We start from the raw sequence: 23,897 nt of genomic DNA, 5'->3' as shown, positions 1-23,897 counted from the left end.
TTTTTGTGTCCCGAAGTATTCTGCCGAGCTAGGACTTGATCCTCAGACCAATTTTGCAAATCAACCTGAGTCTCAGCGGCTACTGGGATGAGCGGTCTTATGTCATCCTTCATGTGCATCTCGGGTTTTAGACCGATACCCACCTTGAGGGCTACTGGCTATATATCTCGGCAGAGAATAAATTGCACCAATCAAAAATATTGACAAAAATCGGCCCACATTCGGGGTGGTGCACCACCTCGGAAGCAGTCCGGCATAAAGCCCGGGCGCTAGTGGCTGGCTCCATAGAGGGCATTTCCGGCATTAAGCTCGGCTATACTCCTTCAAACTTCTTTGAACCAAGGTGATTTACGACACCTCGGATACAGTCCCGCGTTGGAGCTCGGATACATAGTCCGGCGTTGGAGCTCAGATACAGTCCGACGTTGGAGCTCGGATACACAGTCCAGCGTTGGATCTCGGATACATTCCGGCGTTAGAGCTGGGAAGCAGTCCGGCGTTGGTGCTCGGCTGCAAAAGATACCTCGAATGCAGTCCGGCATTGGAGCTCGGACGCAAGAGGACACTGCCTCCCGGGAACAACTTCGAACCCGAGGTGTGTCATAAAAATAACAAGGCATTGATAAAGGCCGGAAACTTAAAGGGGCTCCTCGGATACCTGACGTGTAAAATTGTCGAATGCATTTCGGTGATCCTCAAGATCGAAGATGAGAAGATTTGTTGAACTAGTTTTCAAGACCGACGACCGAAGATGAAGAACGGTTCGGAAGAATCGAGGAGCGTCCCTAACTTGAAGACCGGTTCAGGGGGCTACTGACAGTGTCCTGTACTAGGGGTACTCACCACGTCATCTCCCGATCTGTTAGATTGGGCCGAAGACCCCCACGGCCGTATACTCATGGGCCGGTTCGGACAGCTGCCACATACAAGGAAGATTCCACAAGACTTGGCGATCAAGACAAGGACTCCTCCCCACCGGCGTATTCGGCTAGGACTCTTGTTATCCTAGGCCTCTGGTGCATTATATAAACCGAGGCCAGGCTAGTTGATATATCATATACAACAATCATACCATAGGCTAGCTTCTAGGGTTTAGCCTCTACAATCTCGTGGTAGATCAACTCTTGTAACACTCATATCATCAATATCAATCAAGCAGGACGTAGGGTATTACCTCCATCAAGAGGGCCCGAACCTGGGTAAACATCGTGTCCCCTGCCTCCTGTTACCATCGATCCTAGACGCACAGTTCGGGACCCCCTACCCGAGATCCGCCGGTTTTGACACCGACACACATCTACAGCAACACCAAGAGTAGCTAATTATTCAAAGTATAAGCAACTAAAACAAACACTAATTGGGCAAATGATGGAGTCACATACCAAGAAACAATCCCCCAAAACAGTTTCGAAAATGAAGCTTCGAGCAAAGAGATCGAAATCCGTGGGTTTGAGCTCAAGAACACGGGAGAGAGAGCAATGGGGATTTTTTTCTGGAGGTAAGTGATGATGTTGTATGAAGAGGCAAGTGAGGGGCCCCACATGGGTACCACAACCCACCAGGGCGCGCCTAGGGGTGCTGGCGCACCCAGGTGGGTTGTGCCCACCTGGTGCACCTCCCTCTAATGTTTATTGCACCAAAAATTCTCAAATATTCGGAAAAAATCGTGTTAAATTTTCAGGGCATTCTGAGAACTTTTATTTTTGGGTCTTTTTTTGCATGGGAAATTCAGAAAATAGACAAAACATGGAATTTTATTTGATTTAACTAATAAAAACAAAGAATGAAAAGTAGGGACAGAAAGTACTGCTTACTAAATTCATGAACTTCATACCGTTCAAAAATGATCCATTAATAAGGTTGATCAAGTCTTATTAACAACCACTTTCGATTAGCATGAAACCGAAGAACTTTCGTAAATCACTAAGTTACCTCAATGGGATATGCATTTCCCCAACAATAAGCATTTCATATTTCTTTTTGACAGTAGGTATAGGTATTTGAAAACTTCCAATAGTGATTGTCGGAGATTTTTCAATGACATTAATACCATTCACTTGGAATTGTTTCTTCGGAAAGTGCACCGTATGCTCATTACCATTGATATGAAAAGTGACCTTGCTTTTATTGCAATGAATAACAGCCCCTGGAGTATTCAAGAAGGGTCTACCAAGGATAATCGACATGTTGTTGTCCTCGGGCATCTCAAGTATAACAAAGTCAGTCAAAATAGTAACATTAGCAACAACAACGGGCACATCCTCACAGATACCGATAGGTATGGCAGTTGATTTATCAGCCATTTGCAAAGATATTTCAGTAGGTGTGAGTTTATTCAAGTCAAGTCTTCTATATAAAGAGAAAGGCATAACACTAACACCAGCTCCTAAATCACACAAAGCAGTTTTCACATAATTCTTTTTGATAGAGCAAGGTATAGTTGGTATTCCCAGATCTCCAAGTTTTTTCGGTACTCCATCTATAAAAGTGTACTTAGCAAGCATAGTGGAGATTTCAGCTTCCGGTATTTTTCTCTTATTAGTGATGATGTCTTTCATATACTTTGCATAAGGAGGCATTTTCAAGATATCAGTCAAGCGAGTACGCAAAAAGACTGGCCTCAGCATTTCAGCAAAGCGTTCAAACTCTTCATCATCATTCTTTTTAGTTGACTTGGGTGGAAAAGGCATAGGTTTCTTAACCCACGGTTCTCTTTCTTTACCGTGTTTTCTAGCAATGAAGTCTCTTTTGTCATATCTTTTATTTTTAGGTTGTGGGTTATCAAGATCAACATGTGGTTCTATCTCAACATCATTATCTGGTTCTTTATCATTGTTGGTTGAGAGTCTTCATAAACCTCATCATTAAATTTTTCATTATCACTAGGTGTGTGTTCATTACCAGATTGAGTTTCAGCATCTGAGATAGAAACTTCATTTTCATTATCAGGAGGTTTCTCTATTTCAGGTTCACTAGGAGTGTGCAAAGTCCTATCATTTTTCTTTTTTCTTCCTAGAAGGACTAGGTGCACTAGTGTTAGCTCTTTGTGAATCTTGTTCAATTCTTTTAGGGTGTCCCTCAGGATAAAGTGGTTCCTGAGTCATTTTACCTCCTCTAGTTGCAACTCTAACAGCAAAGTCATGCATATTATGATTCATTTCATCAAGCAATTCTCTTTGTGATTTAGCAGCTTGTTCTAGTTGAGTTTGAACCATAGAAGCATGTTTTCCAACACCTCTAACATCATTTGATATTCTAAACAACAAGTCACTCAAGCGAGCAATCATAGCAGAATTATATTTCAACTATTTCATAACATTTGCATTGAAATGATCTTGTTTTCTAATGTAGTTTTCAAACTCATAAAGGCATGGACTAGGATGGATATTGTGAGGATTATCATTATCATTAAACTTCATAAGAGAATTTACCTCTACCACCTTAGGCATTGGTGGTGTATTAAGCCCATGTATTTCTTCAATAGGAGGCAAAATTTTAACATCCTCGGCTTTAATACCTTTTCCTTCATAGATTTCTTTGCCTCTTGCATATTTTCGAGACTGAGATATAATATACCCCATCTTCTTCGGAGTGGGTTTAGGCGGTGGTTCAGGAATAGTCCAATCATCATAATTTTTCAATATGTTATTCAATAATTCTTCAGCTTGAACAATAGTTCGTTTCCTGAAAACACAACCAGCACAACTATCTAGGAAGTCCCTAGAAGCATCGGTTAGTCCATTATAGAAGCTATCAAGTATTTCATTTTTCTTAAGATGATGATCAGGCAAAGCATTAAGTAACTGGCAAAGCCTCCCCCAAGCTTGTGGGAGACTCTCTTCTTTAGTTTGCACAAAGTTAAATATTTCCTGTAAGGCAGCTTGTTTCATATGAGCAGGAAAATATTTTTCAGAGAAGTAATAAATCATATCCAGGGGACTACACACACAAACAGGAGCAAGAGTGTTGTACCAAGCTTTAGCATCACCCTTTAATGAGAAAGGAAATAATTTGAGAATAAAGTAGTAGCGAGTTTTCTCATCATGAGTAAAAAGGGTGGCTATATCATTCAACTTAGTAAGATGTGTCACAACAGTTTCAGTTTCATAACCATGGAAAGGATCAGATTCAACCAAAGTGATTAACTCTGGGTCGACAGAGAATTCATAATCCTTATCATCAATAAAGATAGGTGAAGTTGCAAACTTAGGATCACACTTCATTCTAGCATTCAGAGATTTTTATTTATACTTGTGTAGTAATTTCTCTAGATCATCTCTGTCATTACAAGCAAGAATATCTCTAGTTGTTTCTTCACTCATAACATAACCTTCTGGTACCTTAGGCAATTCATATCTAGGAAGGCTAGTTCTAGCAGGTGTCTCAGGAGATTCAGTTTCAAGCTCATCATCAGATTCAACAACATCATGTTGTATAACTCTAGCAATTTATTTATCAAGAAATTCACCAAGTGGCACATCATCATTATCAAGCAAGGTACTAGCATCATCATAAGCATTATCCATAGTATAAGTAACATCATCAATAACTTGCGACATATCAGAATTAATAACATGTGGTGGTGGTGCAAGTTTACTCAAAACAAAAGGTGAATCTAAAGCAGAACTGGATGGCAGTTCCTTACCTCCCCTCGTCTTTGAGGGAAATATCTTAGTCTTTGGATCCTTCAGATTCTTCGTAGTGATAATATGATAATAATACCAAGTGACTCAACAAATATAGCTATGCTCCCGGGCAACGGCGCCAGAAAAAGGTCTTGATAACCCACAAGTATAGGGGATCGCAACAGTTTTCAAGGGTAGAGTATTCAACCCAAATTTATAGATTCGACACAAGGGGAGCCAAATAATATTTGAAGGTATTAGCAGCTGAGTTGTCAATTCAACCACACCAGGAGATTAATTATCTGCAACAAAGTGATCAGTAGCAAAGTAGTTTGACAGTTTTGATGATAGTGACAGTAGCAACGGTAACAGTAACAGTGATAGCAGTAGTTTGTAGCAAGTGTAACAGTGATTATAGCAATAGTAACACAGCAAAATCAATAAGGATAAATTCGTAGGCATTGGATCGGTGACTTGTTGGATGATATTCATCATGAGACAGTTATAACCTAGGGCGATACGGCACTAGCTCCAGTTCATCGATATTAAAAGAACTTGCATGACATCTTTTGTCCTACCCTCCCGTGGCAGCGGGGTCCATATTGGAAACTAAGGGTATTAAGGCCTCCTTTTAATAGAGAACCGTAGCAAAGCATTAACACATAGTGAATATATGAACTCCTCAAACTACGGTCATCACCGAGAGTGGGCCCGGTTGTTGTCACTCCGGGGTTGTCGGATCATAACCGTAGTAGGTGACTATAACTTGCAAGATCGGATCTAAAACATGGATATAATGATGAATTCATAAACGGTTCAGATCTGAAATCATGGCACTCGGGCCCAAAGTGACAAGCATTAAGAATGGCAAAGTCATAGCAATATCAATCTAAGAACATAGTGGATACTAGGGATCAGGCCCTAACAAAACTAACTCGATTACATGATGGATCTCATCCAACTACTCACCGACCAGCGAGCCTACGAAGGAATTACTCACATCCAGTGGGGAGCATCATGGAATTGGCGATGGAGAAGGGTTGGTGATGACGAAGAATGAAGATCCCCCTCTCCGGAGCCCCAAACGGAATCCAGATCTGTCCTCCCGAGGAAGAATAAGGCTTGGCGGCGGCTCCGTCTCATGGATCGTGATAATTCTTTCTCCCTTTTTCTGGAATATGTGAATTTATAGTATCAGGGGGGTCGTCAGCGGGGCCACCAGGTGGGTACAACCCACCTGGGCGCGCCAGGAGAGGGGGGCGTGCCCTGGTGGGTTGTCCCACCCAGGGCCCCCTCTCTGGTGGGTCTTGGCTCCAGAAATTCTTATTATTGATATAAAAAATCCTCGCAAAGTTTCATTCCATTGCGAGAACTTTTATTTTTGCACAAAAACAACACCATGGTAGTTCTGCTGAAAACAGCGTCAGTTCGGAGTTAGTTTCATTCAAATCATGCAAATTATAGTCCAAAACAAGAGGAAAAGTGTGAGAAAAAGTAGATACATTGGAGATGTATCAATCCTATCTCGGATTTCATGGCTTCAAGCCATTTGTTGGAATCCGGGCCCGCCATCACTTCTTCATAGTTCGAAGGTTCACCGTTGTCCAACAACATGATTTCCAGGACAGGGTTGTCATACCATTCTGGTGCGGAACGTGTCCTTGTGGATCTACGAAGTTCAATAGTAACTTGATCCGAAGTTTCATGATCATCATCATTAACTTGCTCTCTAGTCGGTGCAGGCACCACAGAAACATCTTCCTGAGATGTGCTACTCTTCGGTTCGAGAGGTAGTACCTCATCAAGTTCTACTTTCCTCCCACTTACTTCTTGCGAGAGAAACTCTTTCTCCAGAAAGGATCCATTCTTGGCAACAAAGATCTTGCCTTCGGATCTTAGGTAGAAGGTATACCCAATAGTTTCCTTAAGGTATCCTATGAAGACGCATTTTTCCGACTTAGGTTCGAGCTTTTTAGGTTGAAGTTTCTTGACATAAGCATCGCATCCACAAACTTTCAGAAACGACAACTTAGGTTTCTTCCCAAACCATAATTCATACGGTGTCGTCTCAAGGATTTCGATAGAGCCCTATTTAAAGTGAATGCGGCAATCTCTAAAGCATAACCCCAAAATGATAGTGGTAGATCGGTAAGAGACGTCATAGATCGCACCATATCCAATAGAGTACGATTACGACGTTCGGACACACCATTACGCTGAGGTGTTCCAGGTGGCATGAGTTGTGAAACAATTCCACATTTCCTTAGGTGTGTGCCAAACTCGTGACTCAAATATTCTCCTCCACGATCTGATCATAGGAACTTTATTTTCCTGTCACATTGATTCTCTACCTCGTTCTGAAATTCCTTGAACTTTTCAAAGGTCTCAGACTTGTGTTTCATTAAGTAGACATACCCATATCTACTTAAGTCATCAGTGAGGGTGAGAACATAACGATAGCCACCGCGAGCCTCAACGCTCATTGGACCGCACACATTAGTATGTATGATTTCCAACAAGTTGGTTGCTCGCTCCATTGTTCCGGAGAACGGAGTCTTGGTCATTTTGCCCATGAGACATGGTTCACATGTGTCAAATGATTCATAATCAAGAGACTCCAAAAGTCCATCTGCATGGAATTTCTTCATGTGTTTGACACCAATGTGACCAAGGCGGTAGTGCCACAAGTATGTGGGACTATCATTATCAACCTTACATCTTTTGGCATTCACACTATGAATATGTGTAACATCACGTTCGAGATTCAATAAAAATAAACCATTGACCAGCGGGGCATGACCATAAAACATATCTCTCATATAAATAGAACAACCATTATTCTCGGATTTAAGTGAGTAGCCATCTCGCATTAAACGAGATCCAAATACAATGTTCATGCTCAAAGCTGGCACTAAATAACAATTATTGAGGTTTAAAACTAATCTCATAGGTAAATGTAGAGGTAGCGTGCCGACGGCGATCACATCGACCTCGGAACCATTCCCGACGCGCATCGTCACCTCATCCTTTGCCAGTCTCCGCTTATTCCGCAGCTCCTGTTTTGAGTTACAAATATGAGCAACCACACCGGTATCAAATACCCAGGAGCTACTACGAGCGTTGGTAAGGTACACATCAATAACATGTATATCACATATACCTTTGGCGTTGCCGGCCTTCTTATCCACTAAGTACTTGGGGCAGTTCCGTTTCCAGTGACCATTTCCCTTGTAATAAAAGCACTGAGTCTCAGGCTTGGGTCCATTCTTTGGCTTCTTCCAGGCAACTGACTTACCGGGCGCGGCAACTCCCTTGCCGTCCTTCTTGAAGTTCATTTTACCCTTGCCTTTCTTGAAACTAGTGGTCTTATTCACCATCAACACTTGATGTTCCTTTTTTATCTCCACCTCCGCTGATTTCAGCATTGAATATAACTCAGGAATGGTCTTTTCCATCCCTTGCATATTTTAGTTCATCACAAAGCTCTTGTAGCTAGGTGGAAGTGACTGGAGGATCCTGTAAATGACCGAGTCATCTGGAAGATTAACTCCCAGCTAAGACAAGCGGTTGTGCAACCCAGACATTTTGAGTACATGCTCGCTGACATAACTGTTTTCCTCCATCTTACAACTGTAGAACTTGTCGGATACTTCATATCTCTCGACCCGGGCATGAGCTTGGAAAACCATTTTTAGCTCTTGGAACATCTCATATGCTCTGTGTTGCTCAAAACGCTTTTGGAGCCCCGGTTCTAAGATGTAAAGCATGCCGCACTAAACCAGGGAGTAATCATCACTACGCGACTACCAGGCATTCATAACGTCTTGAGTTGCTGGGAAAATAGGTGCGTCACCTAGCGGTGCTTCAAGGACATATGCTTTCTTGGCGGCTATGAGGATGATCCTCAAGTTACGGACCCAGACCGTATAGTTGCTACCATCGTCTTTCGACTTGGTTTTCTCTAGCAACGTGTTGAAGTTGAGGGCAACATTAGTGTGGGCCATTTGATCTACAAGACATATTGTAAAGATATTTTAGACTAAGTTCATGATAATTAAGTTCATCTAATCAAATTATTTAATGAATTCCCACTCAGATAGACATCCCTCTAGTCATCTAAGTGATACATGATCCGAATCGACTAGGCCATGCCCGATCATCACGTGAGACGGACTAGTCATCAATGGTGAACATCTCCATGTTGATCGTATCTACTATACGACTCATGTTCGACCTTTCGGTCTCTAGTGTTCCAAGGCCATGTTTGTACATGCTAGGCTCGTCAAGTCAACCTAAGTGTTTTGCATGTGTAAATCTGGCTTACACCCGTTGTATGCGAACGTTAGAATCTATCACACCCGATCACCACGTGGTGCTTCGAAACAACGAACCTTCGCAACGGTGCATAGTTAGGGGGAACACATATCTTGAAATTTTAGTGAGGGATCATCTTATCCATGCTACTATCGCTCTAAGCAAATAAGATGTAAACATGACAAACATCACATGCAAATCATAAAGTGACATGATATGGCCAATATCATCTTGCGCCTTTGATCTCCATCTTCGAGGCGCAGCATGATCACCTTCGTCACCGGCATGACACCATGATCTCCATCATCATGATCCCCACCATCGTGTCTTCATGAAGTTGTCTCGCCAATTATTACTTCTACTACTATGGCTAACGGTTAGCAATGAAGTAAAGTAATTACATGGCGTTTACATTGACTCGCAGGTCATACAATAAATTAAGACAACTCCTATGGCTCCTGTCGGTTGTCATACTCATCGACATGCAAGTCGTGATTCCTATTACAAGAACATGATCAATCACATACATCACATATATCATTCATCACATCCTTTTAGCCATATCACATCACAAGCATACCCTGCAAAAACAAGTTAGACGTCCTCTAATTGTTTTTTGCATGTTTTACGTGGCTGCTATGGGTTTCTAGCAAGAACGTTTCTTACCTACGCAAAGTCCACAACAGTGATATGTCAATTGCTATTTACCCTTCATAAGGACCTTTTTCATCGAATCTGATCCGACTAAAGTGGGAGAGACAGACACCCGCTAGCCACCTTATGCATCAAGTGCATGTCAGTCGGTGGAACAAGTCTCACGTAAGCGTATGTGTAAGGTCGGTCCGGGCCACTTCATCCCACAATGTATCCAAATCAAGATAAGACTAGTAACGGTAAGCAAATTGAACAAATCATCGCCCACAACTACCTGTGTTCTACTCGTGCATAGAATCTACGCATAGACCTAGCTCATGATGCCACTGTTGAGGAACGTAGTAATAATTCAAAAAAATTCCTACGTGTCATCAAGATCAATCTAGGAGATGTTAGCAACAAGAGAGAAGGAGTGCATCTTCATACCCTTGAAGATCGCTAAGTGAAAGCGTTACAAGAACGCGGTCGATGGAGTCGTACTCGCGGCGATTCAAATCGCGGAAGATCTGATCCAAGCGCCAAACGGATGGCGCCTCCGCGTTCAACACACGTACAGCCCGGGGACGTCTCCTCCTTCTTGATCTAGCAAGGGGAGAGGAGAAGTTGAGGGAGAACTCCGGCAGCACGACGGCGTGGTGGTGGTGGAGCTCGTGGTTCTCCGGCAGAGCTTCACTAAGCACTACGGAGGAGGAGGAGGTGTTGGAGGAGGGAGGGGATGCGCCAGGGAAGGGGTGCGGCTGCCCTCCCACACTCCCCCCCCCCCACTATTTACAGGGGAAGAGAAGAGGGAGCCGGCCCCCTAGATGCATCTAGAGGGGGGCGGCCAGGGGGGAGACTTCCCCCCCAAGCAAGGTGGGAGGCGCCCTCTCCCCTTAGGGTTTCCAACCCTAGGTGCCTTGGGCCCTTGGGGGGCACCAGCCCAACTGGGGCTGGTTCCCTCCCATATTCAGCCCATTAAGTCCCCCGGGGCAGGTGGGCCCACCCGGTGGACCCCCGGACACCTTTCGGTGGTCCCGGTACAATACCGATAACCCCTGAAACTATTCCGACGACTGAAACTGGACTTCCCATATATAAATCTTCACCTCCGGACCATTCTGAGACTCCTCGTTACGTCAGAGATCTCATTCGGGACTCCAAACAACCTCCGGTAACCACATACAATTTCCCATAACAACTCTAGCGTCACCGAACCTTAAGTGTGTAGACCCTACGGGTTCGGGAACCATGCAGACATGACCGAGACATCTCTCCGGCCAATAACCAACAACGGGATCTGGATACCCATGTTGGCTCCCACATGTTCCACGATGATCTCATCGGATGAACCATGATGTCGGGGGTTCAATCAATCCCGTATACAATTCCCTTTGTCCATCGGTATGTTACTTGCCCGAGATTCGATCGTCTGTATTCCCATACCTCGTTCAATCTCGTTACCGGCAAGTCTCTTTACTCGTTCCGTAACGCATGATCCCATGGCTAACTCCTTAGTCACATTGAGCTTGTTATGATAATGCATTACCGAGTGGGCCCAGAGATACCTCTCTGTCATACGGAGTGACAAATCCCAGTCTCGATTCGTGCCAACCCAACAGACACTTTCGGAGATACCTGTAGTGCACCTTTATAGTCACCCAGTTATGTTGTGACGTTTATACACCCAAAGCACTCCTACGGTATCCGGGAGTTGCACAATCTCATGGTCTAAGGAAACGATACTTGACATTAGAAAAGCTCTAGCAAACGAACTACACGATCTTGTGCTATGCTTAGGATTGGATCTTGTCCATCACACCATTCTCCTAATGATGTGATTCTGTTATCAAACGACATCCAATGTCCATGGTTAGGAAACCACAACCCATCTATTGATCAACGAGCTAGTCAACTAGAGGCTCACTAGGGACATGTTGTGATCTATGTATTCACACATGTATTACGGTTTCTGGTTAATACAATTACAGCATGAACAATAGACAATTATCATGAACAAGGAAATATAATAATAACCATTTTATTATTGCCTCTAGGGCATATTTCCAACAACTCAGGTGTATGATCAATAGCCGGGTAGCCTGGTTTCTCTCTTTATTCGCTCGTGTTTAGTTTGCTAAACTGGCCTGAGAAACACTCCGCCTTCGGGATAGGGAGGTTGGAGCCGAAGGCTGACCCACTTGAAGTCTACAGATCGGATGTGTCATGTCAAAGCACGACGGAAGTACAATTTTAAGACCAATTTCGTATTGGCACCAAAACAGCTTGATTCAATCTAGACGTAAAGTTTTTTACGCATGTTTTTTGGTCTTTTGAGCCTATAACATCTTTCACCAATTTTATGTTTTCCTTTCAGGAAGCGGAACATTCTCTTGATTGAGGTGTTTGGCGCGAAACTCTTTCCTAAAACTACAGTTCGGGATCTTTCCTGCTGAACTCCACCTCAGTATTGTCAAAACATACATGACAGTTGAACTAATTCCCAAGGAGGTATGATCCTAGGGTCGGCCATGTTGCCCAACCCAATTCTTGGGGCTACTGCATTGACAATCCAATGCAGAAAATTTAAGTGCAATATTTTTTCTGAGGAGATTATGATCCTCATATTGGTCGGCTGCACCCAACCTGAGTCTTGAGGACTGTGCACATCGCTTTTTGTGTCCCGAAGTATTCTGCCGAGTTAGGAGTTGATCCTCCGATTTTGCGAATCAACCTATGTCTCAGGGGCTACTGGGATCAGCGGTCTTATGTCATCCTTCAGGTGCATCTCGGGTTTTAGACCGACACACATCTTGAGGGCTATTGGCTATATATCTCGGTAGAGAATAAATTGCACCAATCAAAAATATTCACAAGAAATCAGCCCGCAATCAGGGTGGTGCACCACCTCGGAAGCAGTCTGGCATAAAGCTCGGGCGCTAGTGGCTGGCTCCATAGAGGGCATTTACGGTATTAAGCTCGGCTGAATTCGCTCAATCTTTTAAAAGATCGAGGTAGTTTATGACACCTCGGACGTTGACCATCGTTAGAGCTCAGATGCAGTCTGGCGTTGGAGCTCGGAAGCGGTCCGGCATAAAGCTCGGATTCGAATGGCTCGTTCCATAGAAGACTACTCTAGCATTTAAGCTCGGATGAACCCATTCCAATTTTCAGAGGCCAAGGTAATCTATGATACCTCGGATGCCGACCATCCTCGGAGCTCGGCTGTGAAAAGACACCTTGGATTTAGTTCGGCGTTGGAGCTCGGACGCAGGAGGATACCTTGAATGCCGAATAGTGTTGGAGCTCGGCTGTGAAAAGACACCTCGGATTTAGTTCATCATTAGAGCTCGGACGCAAGAGGATGTCGTTGCACAGAAAACACTTCAAACCCCAAGTGTGGCGTAAAAAACTTACAAGGCATTGATAAAGGCCAATAACTTAAAGGGGCTCCTCGGATGCCCGACATATAAACTCTTCGGATTCAGCCCGGTGATCGTTAAGATCGGACATGGGAAGATTTGTTGAGCCGGTTTTCAAGACCTACGATCGAAGACAAAGAATTATTCAGAAGAACCGAGGAGTGTCCTCAACTTGAAGACCGGTTCAGGGGGCTACTGACGGTGTCCTGAACTAGGGGGTACTCACCATGTCGTCTCCCGACCAGTGGGTCGGGCCGAGGACCCCCATGATGATTCACTAATGGGCCACTTTGGTCAGCCCATGCCGAATACAAGGAGGATTCCACAAGACTTAGCGCACACGACAAGGACTCCTCTAAACCCTAGGCCTACGGTGCATATATAAACCGAGGCCAGGCTAGTCAATAGATAATCTCATATTAATTAGAACAATCTCGTGGTAGATACATGTACCCTGTACTACACCCCATATGAATACAATCAAAAGCAGGATGTAGGGCATTATCTCTTCGAGAGAGCCCGAACCTGGGTAAAATCCTATGTCCATGTTACCATCGCTCCAAGACACCTAGCTTAGGACCCCTACTATGAGATCCGCTGGTTTTGACACCGACACCTTGTTCCTCATGTTGAAGAACATGGTATGAGCATTTATCCATTACATCTTCATCTTGGTAGGCCACCTTATAGATGTCCCCAATCCAACTCTTGTGAACTTTTCCTGTGAGGTATATCGTGCCTATCGGCCTTATAACATTACTCCTCATGGCCAACTACTTTCTTATTTGCTCAACCTTTATAGCTAGTTCCTTCAGACTAGTAACTTTTTTTGAAAGCTTAGATATGGTGTACCACCTGGCTTCATCTATTTAAAAGGAATCAACAATCTTAGTCATAATAATGATTATCGCCTCGATCATTTGATCTGATCATTGAAGACAGAGAAAATTGTGCAGAAACTAAAACTAAAAGCACGAAATCATTTCATATTTGTTATTGTGTATTTTTTGAAGAGTATTGGTCTCACACGCCCATTTTAAGTAAATGTGTATATGTTTACTTATGTCTCTTAGAAGGTTGCTAGTCCCATATGTGAGCCTAGTGCATTGGGGGGAGGGGCCTTGGCCCCCTCCCTCTCACCTATATTTTGCAATTACATAAGGTTATCATAAGTGTCCATGAACCCCAGCACATGTATACAAGCATAAATTTATGTAGGCATTGAAGACCTGCAGTGAGAGAAGTTCTTACCGGGCTGCCATCGCTTCCTTGTGCAACTTTTGTTGCTCGTTGGCATCAAACTGCCCCTAGGAGGTCGCAGAGAAGCACTCGACGATCAAGGGTGACCTGGCCATCATTCCGTTGGATGAACACTTATGGTGCGGACAGCCAAAGGTGATCCAATACCTCATCTACTTCATCCTCTTTCCAGAACATCCTCAAGATCATGCTCTTCTTTTGGATCCTAGTAAGTTTACTAGTAGAAATGTGAATTCCATATAGGAGTAGAAGAGAGCAGACATTGACTAAATTGTTGATGAACAATGAGACATTGCTCAGCGAATCACATGTCACCAAGAACATAGGAGTAGAAGGAGTTGCATGCTCACTGAATCACATGTTGCCAGACAACGAGCTCAAAAGACATGAATAATGTAAGAGATTAACAAATATCTTGTCCAAACATTTGTTAAAAAAGAGAGAAATGTTCATTTTCCTAATTTCCTACAATACTGGATGGAATTAAGAAAGTAGTACAAATCAGGGTTGGTGTTGTTGTTGTTGTTGTTGTTGTTAATATTATTATTTTACGATAGATGCAACCAAAATATTGATGTGACATTTGTTGGTGCCTCCAATTCAACTTTAGCAACTACTTTAGTAACTTCACCAACATGTTTATCATCGTATTTGCAGGCCAACAATGAGGCCACAAGATTTCTCCAACCCTTACCTTGATGCAAGATGGGATGAAAAAAATGGGCTAGTTCCTCCAACTCATACCTTGATGCAAGATGGAATGAAAAAAATGTGTCCTGATGCAAGTCAAGCCACATGATATTTCTTGGATTCAAAGAATTAATTTTATTGTCCTAATACATTTTTTATGACAAGCTTTAGTATTTTTTTCCTCCATACCTTGTTGAATACAAGCTTTGAACCTTTGTTTTACTTGTGTTAGACGTGCATTTGTGCTTTATGATATGAACATGGCGGTTGTATTTGAATTTGATCATATGGATTTGTGCTTTATGGAACAGCTTCATATATGAAAGATTGTGTGTCGCAACTTGTTTAATGTTGACATGAATGTCAAATTTTGGAAAGATGATGTTTGGTTTCATTGATTCTTGCCAAAATGGCAGCCATACGTGACACAATAATGATTTCAATTTATAAATCCTTGTGGCAGCCAAGCATGTTTTTTTGCAGTTGGATTTCCATTTCAACCAACTGAAATCCTAACAGAGATTTTATTTGTACCAAATGAAATGAAACGAGGGGGTATTTCTCACTATATAGTACGCACACTCTAACACTCTATCCGAGAGAATTAAAATGAGGGTATCAAACGAGCTGTTAGAGAATCACAAGCGGGCCTACAGATGGGCTTGTTAACAGGTTAGCTGCCCAAAATTAAGGCCCACAAAGCCCAAACTTCTCATCCAGCCGTGGATATGATGATAACAGCATCGAGTGTGAGAGGATAGCCCGCACTCTAGCTGCCCAGACATGGCGCTTGCCCTCGCCTCCCCAATGGCGTCCCTCTCGCTCCACTCCGGGAGGATCTCGGCGGTGGCTATCGGCGGCGGTCTCCGCCCCCACAAAGCGGGCCCTATGGGGGCCTCCGCCTCCCCGTTTCTCCGGAGCTCCTTCATCTCCTCCTCCTCCACCACCTCCTCGCTCTCGGCTGCGGTCTCGGCGTCGCTCGCCTTCACGTCCGCCTCGTCGTTCGGCGGTGAGAGAAACTCCTCCTTCCCTTTGGCACGAGGGAAATTCTTTATTGAATGTGTTCGATATGTTGGTACTGTTCAGCTAGTTTTATTGGGTTGAGGAGTTGGAGTTGGAGTTGGAGGGGAAAGTTACCTGCAATGGAAATGGCGGGTTTGAAGCGTAGAACGGTAGAAGTGTGTAAACTATGGATGTTCTGCTGTTGCACAATGCCATTGTGCTGTATAAGTATTTGTCTTAGTTTTTCTGTCGCGTGCTCTGCAAATTCAGTGACAAGAAGAGAGTCAAACATTATGAACACAGGGTGAGCCTCCATAGTTATGGGCTCCTTTTGACACTTGCTGTGTTTGTACAAAACTGTAAACAGCAGAATTTACGCACTTCGATTTGGTTTAGGTGTCGAAGGAAAATGTACCTCAGCAGGCATTCGCAAACTTAAACGTCTCCAGCATTTTTTTCTGAAAATACATATATTAGATTTCATTATTGTTGGACATGTTGGTTCATGTACATAGTGCAATGGAATCTTGGAATCTACAATGTCTGGCCTGCAGGTGCAGTTATCTGAGAGCAAGCAAGTTCTGCACAAGTCATTGTAGTCTTAGACCCAATTTTTGTTTTCTTGTCCATACTTGAACTGAGAATGTTCATATTTATCTCTATCAAAAATAAAAAAGAATGTTTATATTTCAAACATCACTTTGAGTGAATATAAATCGCTAAAATTAGGAAAATGTGCATGGCTGAGGATTTATTTGTGTCATCGCGTCCTGCAATTTCTACTGGTTCCTTTTTTTTTGAGGATGCAGTGTGACCGCCAATTTCGTTAGACAATCGAAATTTCAAATTCTCACAAAGAAGCTACATATTAACATATGACTGGGGTTCTTGTTTTGTTAATTAGAACTCAAGTGTTAGGAAGAAATGGGATACAACTAGTATATGTATCTGAATTTGAGGGCCTAAAATCCTGAATCATATAGACGATGGAAAGTCTCACAGATCCTTCAGACATAAATGTAGCTCATGTTTTCTTAACTACCACTCAATTTTGGGGAAGCAACTGTACGTCGCTGAACAACAAATTCATAATGTAATAAATTGTCTACCACAGTTAATTAAACAACAAACGGATAACTTCAAGAATGAAGCCTCTCAAGCTTCAATACTTGCTCATTCTCAACCAGTTTATCCTCTTAAATGGTTAAAAGTGACCCAGTATGCTTCTAAACCCAGCACAACAATGTTATATTAAATGAACTAGCTAAAGTGGGAATGAATCGATGCAATATAGTAGAATATTTTCATACACAACGAAGTAATCTTCAGAGAACAGCCAAAAGGCAGCTAATAGTTTGTTTTGGAATACGTTTGTCTGAACTTATGTTTAGCAAATTTTAGAATTAAGTGCAACAGCAATTGTGGAGACCATCAAGGCATTTAATTTAGAACTGCACAGAGTAGTGGGTTAACAAGGCAAATCACAAGTTCTTAGTTGTAACTTGTTGTTTAGAGCTTCTCTTTTGATCTATTACAGCATTTGTCTAATGATCAAGTATACTGTTTACGTCTTTGTAACAGATAACCTTTTCTTCCTTAATACGATCAAGCTTAGACCTCATGGGTGTTCACTAAAAGAAGATTTTATGTATCCAATCCTAGTATTGATTACGTAGAACTGACTATGATATTTTATCATTATGTACGCCAGGTTCATCTTTGGGAATTGAGTTCAGCTACAACAGATTAACAACACGCAGACCTCGCGGTCTACAGATTAGGGCCGGAAAGGCTGCCCTCTGCCTGACCAAGAGGTCAAGATCCAGGAAGTCACTTGCCCGTGTGCATGGTTTCCGAAGGCGGATGCGGACTACTGCTGGAAGAAAGGTTCTGAAGCGTAGGCGTGACAGAGGAAGGAAGATTCTGTGCACAAAGTCGAACTCACCCACTGGGACAAAGTACTGATTACAGCGCAATGTGAGGCGTTATGTATTCCAGCTGTAAGTTTTACTCTTTTTGCACCCCATGTTCTCAGCCATGTTCATCTGTAACAATTGCTGCACATCTTTTCGCTGTTACTCTGGTTGATAACTTGATACCTGAATTAAGTTCCAACACCGGTACAATTTATCCTTTTTGGTAGTGGCAGTCTTTAATGCTATGTTGTTTTGTGAGATTATATCATCTTGGGCGCTGCATTCTGTAACTTTGTAGGACCCCAATGCTATATATCATCCAAGTATTTTTGTGCAGTAGGACAAATTGGTGCTTACCTACACCCTAACAGTTTTGAGAACACTTCTTTGGTTGAAAACTTCAGGCAGTCGCTGGAATAAGTTTTATCTTCTACGCTATCATGTACTCCCCCCGTCCCAAAATAAGTGACTAAACTTTGTAGTAACTTTAGTACAAAGTTAGTTAGTGTAAAGTTGAGTCACTTATTTTGGGACGGAGGGAGTATTAAGTACCAGTACCTGCTTGCTCTTGGTTGAGTCATCTAGTGAATATGTTGAGTGCCTGAATACATGGTACCTCAAGACTGGCTAGAACCTGAATATGTAGGACTAAGACAAGTAGGCGTGAGAGAGGAGCAGCCTGTAGGCAAAGGGAACATGCCTAGCTGCTCAGTGCCCCCCTCTTCTTCACTTGCATCGGCAAGCCGCCCTCCATACGCAAGGTCACGGAGAACACAACCCCTGGCCGGCTCTCGCCTCCGATGAACTGGAAGCTGAACCTCTCCAACACGCAGGCAGCAATGGACTTCATCTGTATGTAAGCCATCTCTTTGCCGAGGCACATCCTCGGCCCGGCATGGAAGACCGGGTACTTAAACGAGCTCTCTGGCCGGAACGCACCCTCCTCATCGAGCCATCGCTCTGGCCGGTACTCTGCACAGTCCTCGCCCCATATCTCCTCCAACCGCGCCATGGCATACGCGCTGTAGGAGACCTGCCAACCTTTACCGACGAACGTGCCATCGGGCAGGACGTCGTCATGCTTGCAGCAGCGCGAGTCCATGGCCACGGGTGGGTATAGACGCATGGACTCCGTGACCGCTGCGTGCAGGTAGTGCATCTCGCGCAGCTCGTCCAAGCTGAAGGCTGCATCCGCGCTCCCGCTGGACGCTCGCACCGCGCGTATCTCGCGGACGATCTTGTCCTCCACCTCGCGCCGCCGGGACACGAGCCAGAAGAACCAAGTGAGCGCTGATGAGGTGGTGTCCCGCCCGGCTATGATGAAGCTGGTGACCACATCACGAAGGCTCTCGTTGCTGTGCTCGCCGCTGGAGACGAAGCGTGAGAGGAAGTCGTCCTTGCGCGCCAGCCCGGCCGCTCCCCTCTCGCCGCGGTCACGGATGATCCTGTCGACGTAGCCGTGAATCGTGGCGAGTGCCTCGCTCATCCGCCTCTCCGGTCCCATGTTGAGTAGCTTCTTGACCCGCCATGCCCACTTGACCGGCGACATGAACCGGGCCATGATCATCATCTGCGCGTCGTTCAAGGCATGCATGAACTCGGCACGCCCATTCAACCCCAGGCCGTCGTCGGTGAGGCACGCCGGGTCCTCGTCGAAGGCGACGCAGCAGATGTTGTCGAACGCGAAGCGCTCGAGAACGTCCTGCATGTCCAGCGTCAGGCCTTCTAGCTCCGCCCGGGAGAGCAGAGGCAGCAGCCGCTCGACGACCTCGAACCGGACGGTGCTGACCACGAAGTTTCTCAACGAGCGCTTGCTGAACTCGTAGCTGGCGGCCTTGCGCTGCGAGAGCCACTGGTCGCCGTCGGAGTTGAAGATGCCATGGCCAAGGAAGTCCGCCATGGCAGACACCACGAACTCACCCTTGGGGTAGTTCTGGAAGTTGGTCTTCACGATGTATTCCACATTGGCCGGATTCGCGGTGATGGCACCGGCCATGAGGCCGAGACCCTTGAAGTCGAAGACCATGGTGTGCGTGGGGCAACGAGCGACGACGCCGGCCGACCACTCGACGAGGCAGTCCTGGTTCTTGACGAAGTGCGGGAGCGTGCCGATGATGGGGTAGGCCTTGAGGCCGTCGGCGTGAGGTTGCTTTCTGGTGTTCCGACGTAGGCGGAGGACATAGAGTAGAGGTAGGAGCAGGAAGAGGAGCATGGGATGGGCCGAGGTGAACGAGAGCTCCATGGCGATCGAGATCTCTGGCTTGCCAAGTCTAAAACTGTAGGAGTGAGTGGGGGTGCTTGGAGGTTAACACGGAAAAGGGGATTCTGAAGCAGAGTTGTTGCATCTTTGATACTCCCTCCGTCTCAAAAGTCTAAAAAGGCGTTTTAATGTTAGATACATCCGTGTACTTTGAGTCTTCGGCTTCAGTACGTGACGTACTGATACTCCCTCCATTAGATACATCCGTGTACTAAAGTTTCAAACTACTTTAGTGATTTAAACGCTTTTATATTTCTTTACGAAGGGAGTACTATATAACCATTTTTCTCTTTGATTTATCTGGTCTAGTTGGAGGTGTGAGCTGGATGAGTGTACTTTGAGTCTTTGGCTTCAGTATATGTCAAGGGCACTTGTAGATGAACACTGATTGGGGTTGTGTAATTAGTTTGTGCGGATGCGACACCAACCAATTGCTCAGAATACTGCTGTTGGTTTCAGGCATGTCCATGGGAAACTACAAGTTGACGTGATTCCTGCTTCCTGGCAACTACTATAAGCAAGTGAACCATCAACTAAAACATGACCAATCTTACCAGATAAATCACTTGGACACAAACTTAACCATGAACAAAGACTAGTCAATTTTGATGTCCACATCTTCGCAAAAAAGGAGAGGCTTATATTCCGTTGCACTTGAATAGTTTAATGCTGCTTACATTTCCAAAAATATATTAAAAAAATAAACTGCCTCGGTCGGTTGATCGGCTACCTGATTCGATCAACTGCAACTGAACCATAGACAAACACTGCAAAATTGTGATGCTCGCAACTGATTCGCTCAAGGAGTGGCGTCTAAAAAGTTATGTTTGATGCATAGATAATTTTATACTGTGTAACTGAATGAAATGGTTTTTTCATACTCGCATAACGAAACTACGCCACATACTACGTTCGGTACGTGAAATGCCTCCGGCCCAAGTTGAGAGGAAGATTATAGTTTGTTCAGGGCCATAACTGACCCAACGAGTATCATTCTTTTTTTTTCTTCTGTCTCCAGCATCCACACGAGAAACTCATGAGTCGTGACAAGTCAGCTAGTTTGGATGTACGTACGGTGCACTGCAACCAGCAGTCATGCAATAACGATGAAGGTCTGAGGCTCTGAGCAATCTGGTGTTAAGTTTTTTTTCCCTCCTTGTTCTGCTGCTGAGTGCCCTTCTGAACCCACGTCGATTTCACGTGCAGCGTGGCATTTCCTGCATAGATCATCCGGCATCTTCTCCCAGTGGCTAGCTAGCTTATTTCTCTGCTACTAAGATTGATTTTTCTCAACGACGACGGCAACAACAACAACAAAATTACTACTCCCTCCGATCCAAAAAGAGAGTCGTGGCTTTAGTTCAGCGAGGCCCTACTGAAGACGGTTGAAGAAAGAGAGATGACTGATGAGAAGTGTCTGCCCCTCCGGGTCGGCGTAACGTATCAAGCTCGCTATGCCATTCTTCTACTTTTCCGGCAAGTGGTGTCCCGACGTGTAGAAGCGTACCATGCCATCAACAAGGTGTGCAATAACGGAAGATTTACACCCGAAATAATGGAGAACTCGTACAGAGCATTGTTGACCTCTGACGGAATGGACTCCTGCGACTAGCCTAGCCTAGCCTAGCTAGCTCCCTCTGCTCTCTTCTTCACCTGCATGGGCAGGCCGCCTCCCATGCGCAGCGTCAGCGACATGACGAGCCGGGGGTGCCCCTCGCCGCCGACGTGCCGGAGGCTGAACCTCTCCACCACGCCGGCAACGATGGACTTCATCTGTATGTAGGCCATCTCCTTGCCGAGGCACATCCTCGGCCCCGCGTGGAACACCGGGTACTTGGCCGTGCTCTCCGGCCGGAACGCCCCCTCCTCGTCCAGCCACCGCTCCGGCTGGAACTCCGCGCAGTCCGCGCCCCACAGCTCCTCCAGCCGCGCCATGGCGTACGCGCTGTAGGTGACCTGCCACCCCTTGCCGACGAGCGTGCCGTCCGGCAGGACATCCTCGCGCCGGCAGCAGTGCGTGTCCATGGCCACCGGCGGGTACAGCCGCATCGACTCCGTGATCGCCGCGTGCAGGTACTGCATCGAGCGCAGCTCCTCGTAGCCCAACGCCGCATCCCCATTCCCGCTCGACGCGCGCGCCGCGCGGATCTCGCGCACGATCTTGCCCTCCACGTCGGGCCGCCCGGACAGCAGCCAGAAGAACCAGCTGAGCGCCGACGACGTCGTGTCCCGCCCGGCGACGATGAAGTTGGTGACCGCGTCGCGGAGGCCCTCGTCGCTGTGCTCGCCGCTCGACGCGAAGCGCGACAGGAAGTCGTCCTTGCGGGCCGCCCCACTCTCGCCGCGCTCGCGGACGGCCCTGTCGATGTAGCCGTGGATGGTGGCGACCGCGTCGCGCATCCGCCTCTCCGGCCCCACGTTGAGCAGCCTCTGGAGCCGCCACGCCCACTTGACCGGCGACATGAACCGGGCCATGACGATGTTCTGCGCGTCGGTCAGGGCGCGCATGAACTCGGCACGCCCGTCCCCGTCCGCCCCCGGTCCGTCCTCCTCCTCCTCCTCCTCGGCGAGGCACGCCGGGTCCTCGTCGAAGACGACGCAGCAGATGGTGTCGAACGCGAAGCGCTCCAGCACGTCCTGCACGTCCAGCGTCCGCCCGTCGCGCCCCGCGCGCTCCAGCAGCGGCAGCAGCCGGTCGACGACCTCGGAGCTGACGGCGCTGACCACGAAGCTCCTCAGCGACCGCGTGTTGAACTCGTAGCTGGCGGCCTTGCGCTGCCGGAGCCACTGGTCGCCGTCGGAGTTGAAGATGCCGCGGCCGAGCAGGTCCTCGATGACGGACACCACGAACTCGCCCTTGGGGTAGTTCTGGAAGTTGGTCTTGGCGACGTGCTCGACGTTGGCCGGGTTGGCCGTCATGACGCCGGCCCCGAGGCCGAGGCCCCGGAAGTTGAAGGTCATGGTGTGGGTGGGGCAGCGCGCGAGGACGCCGGCCGACCACTCGATGAGGCGGTGCTGGTTCTTGACGAAGTGGGGGAGCGTGCCGATGATGGGGTAGGCCTTGAGGCCGTCGGGGCGAGTCTGCCTCCTGGTCTCCCGGCGTAGCCAGAGGAAGCAGAGCAGAGGCAGGAGCAGGAGCAGGGCCGAGGTCAACGGAAGCTCCATGGCGATCGGGATCTCAGGCTTGCCAGTCCAAACTGTAGGAGTGAGTTGGCGCTCCGTGCTTGACAGTTACAGCAAAAGGGCAAGATTCGCAGTTAGAGTTGTTGCATTTTTACTATGTACATAACCATTAATTATTATTTCTCTTGATTAATCTAGTCTAGTTACGGGGTTACTGCAGTAAAGTTGACTACTTTAGACTTCAGTAAAGTTGACCGCACGATTTTTTGGTGAATGGAAGAGGCGCGGTGGATCCTGATCACACATGCTTCGTTTTTTGGTGTTTTTTTTCTTCTGATTTTCGTTATCGCTTCTATCTACCACTCAAAAAGGTGAAGCGGTGGCGGCTCTAGCGGTGTGCCTAGCGTCGTTGAAGATCGTGTGAAAGTGTGTCTAGGTTAATATCTTCATATTCGATTGTGTTTGTCTTCAGTGGGTTTACTTGGATCCGGCCATCGCTCGTCTTCGTTTGTGTGTCTATAGATTTGATTCTTCCGATCTATACTTTTCTTCACTGACGACGATTGTAGTTCTGATGTGCTGGTCCTATGAGGCCATAGCATGCATGATGACTTTTCGACTGCCTACTATAACAAGGTCTACCGAGCCCCTATGA

General features: G+C 45.9%; 1 protein-coding gene and 2 pseudogenes across 1 annotated transcript; 1 reads left to right on the top strand and 2 right to left on the bottom strand.

The window, feature by feature from the left end:
- The first annotated feature begins 15,681 nt into the window (after positions 1 to 15,681).
- LOC125544978 (Ribosomal protein L34) lies at positions 15,682 to 18,122 on the top strand. Its single transcript, XM_048708794.2, has 2 exons — positions 15,682 to 15,950; positions 17,655 to 18,122. Exons 1-2 carry the CDS (start codon positions 15,725 to 15,727, stop codon positions 17,906 to 17,908), a joined length of 480 nt encoding a protein of 159 aa, XP_048564751.1. The 5' UTR covers positions 15,682 to 15,724; the 3' UTR covers positions 17,909 to 18,122.
- A 138-nt stretch (positions 18,123 to 18,260) lies between these two features.
- LOC125544975 (cytochrome P450 CYP94D108 pseudogene) lies at positions 18,261 to 21,498 on the bottom strand (annotated as a pseudogene).
- Positions 21,499 to 21,644: 146 nt separating this feature from the next.
- LOC125545070 (cytochrome P450 CYP94D108 pseudogene) lies at positions 21,645 to 23,765 on the bottom strand (annotated as a pseudogene).
- Positions 23,766 to 23,897: the final 132 nt, after the last annotated feature.

The sequence above is a fragment of the Triticum urartu genome, chromosome 3A, assembly GCF_056163025.1.
Source record: "Triticum urartu cultivar PI428250 chromosome 3A, HENAU_Tu73, whole genome shotgun sequence".
In the NCBI taxonomy this organism is placed as follows: Eukaryota; Viridiplantae; Streptophyta; class Magnoliopsida; order Poales; family Poaceae; genus Triticum; species Triticum urartu.
This window is presented reverse-complemented; position numbering and strand designations above follow the sequence as displayed.

Bases quoted from the DNA above. Each gene is read 5' to 3' on its own strand.
- LOC125544978 (XM_048708794.2), top strand. From the start codon at position 15,725: ATGGCGCTTGCCCTCGCCTCCCCAATGGCGTCCCTCTCGCTCCACTCC. The intron at 15,951-17,654 runs GTGAGAGAAACT...TATGTACGCCAG, and splicing joins GTCCGCCTCGTCGTTCGGCG to GTTCATCTTTGGGAATTGAG.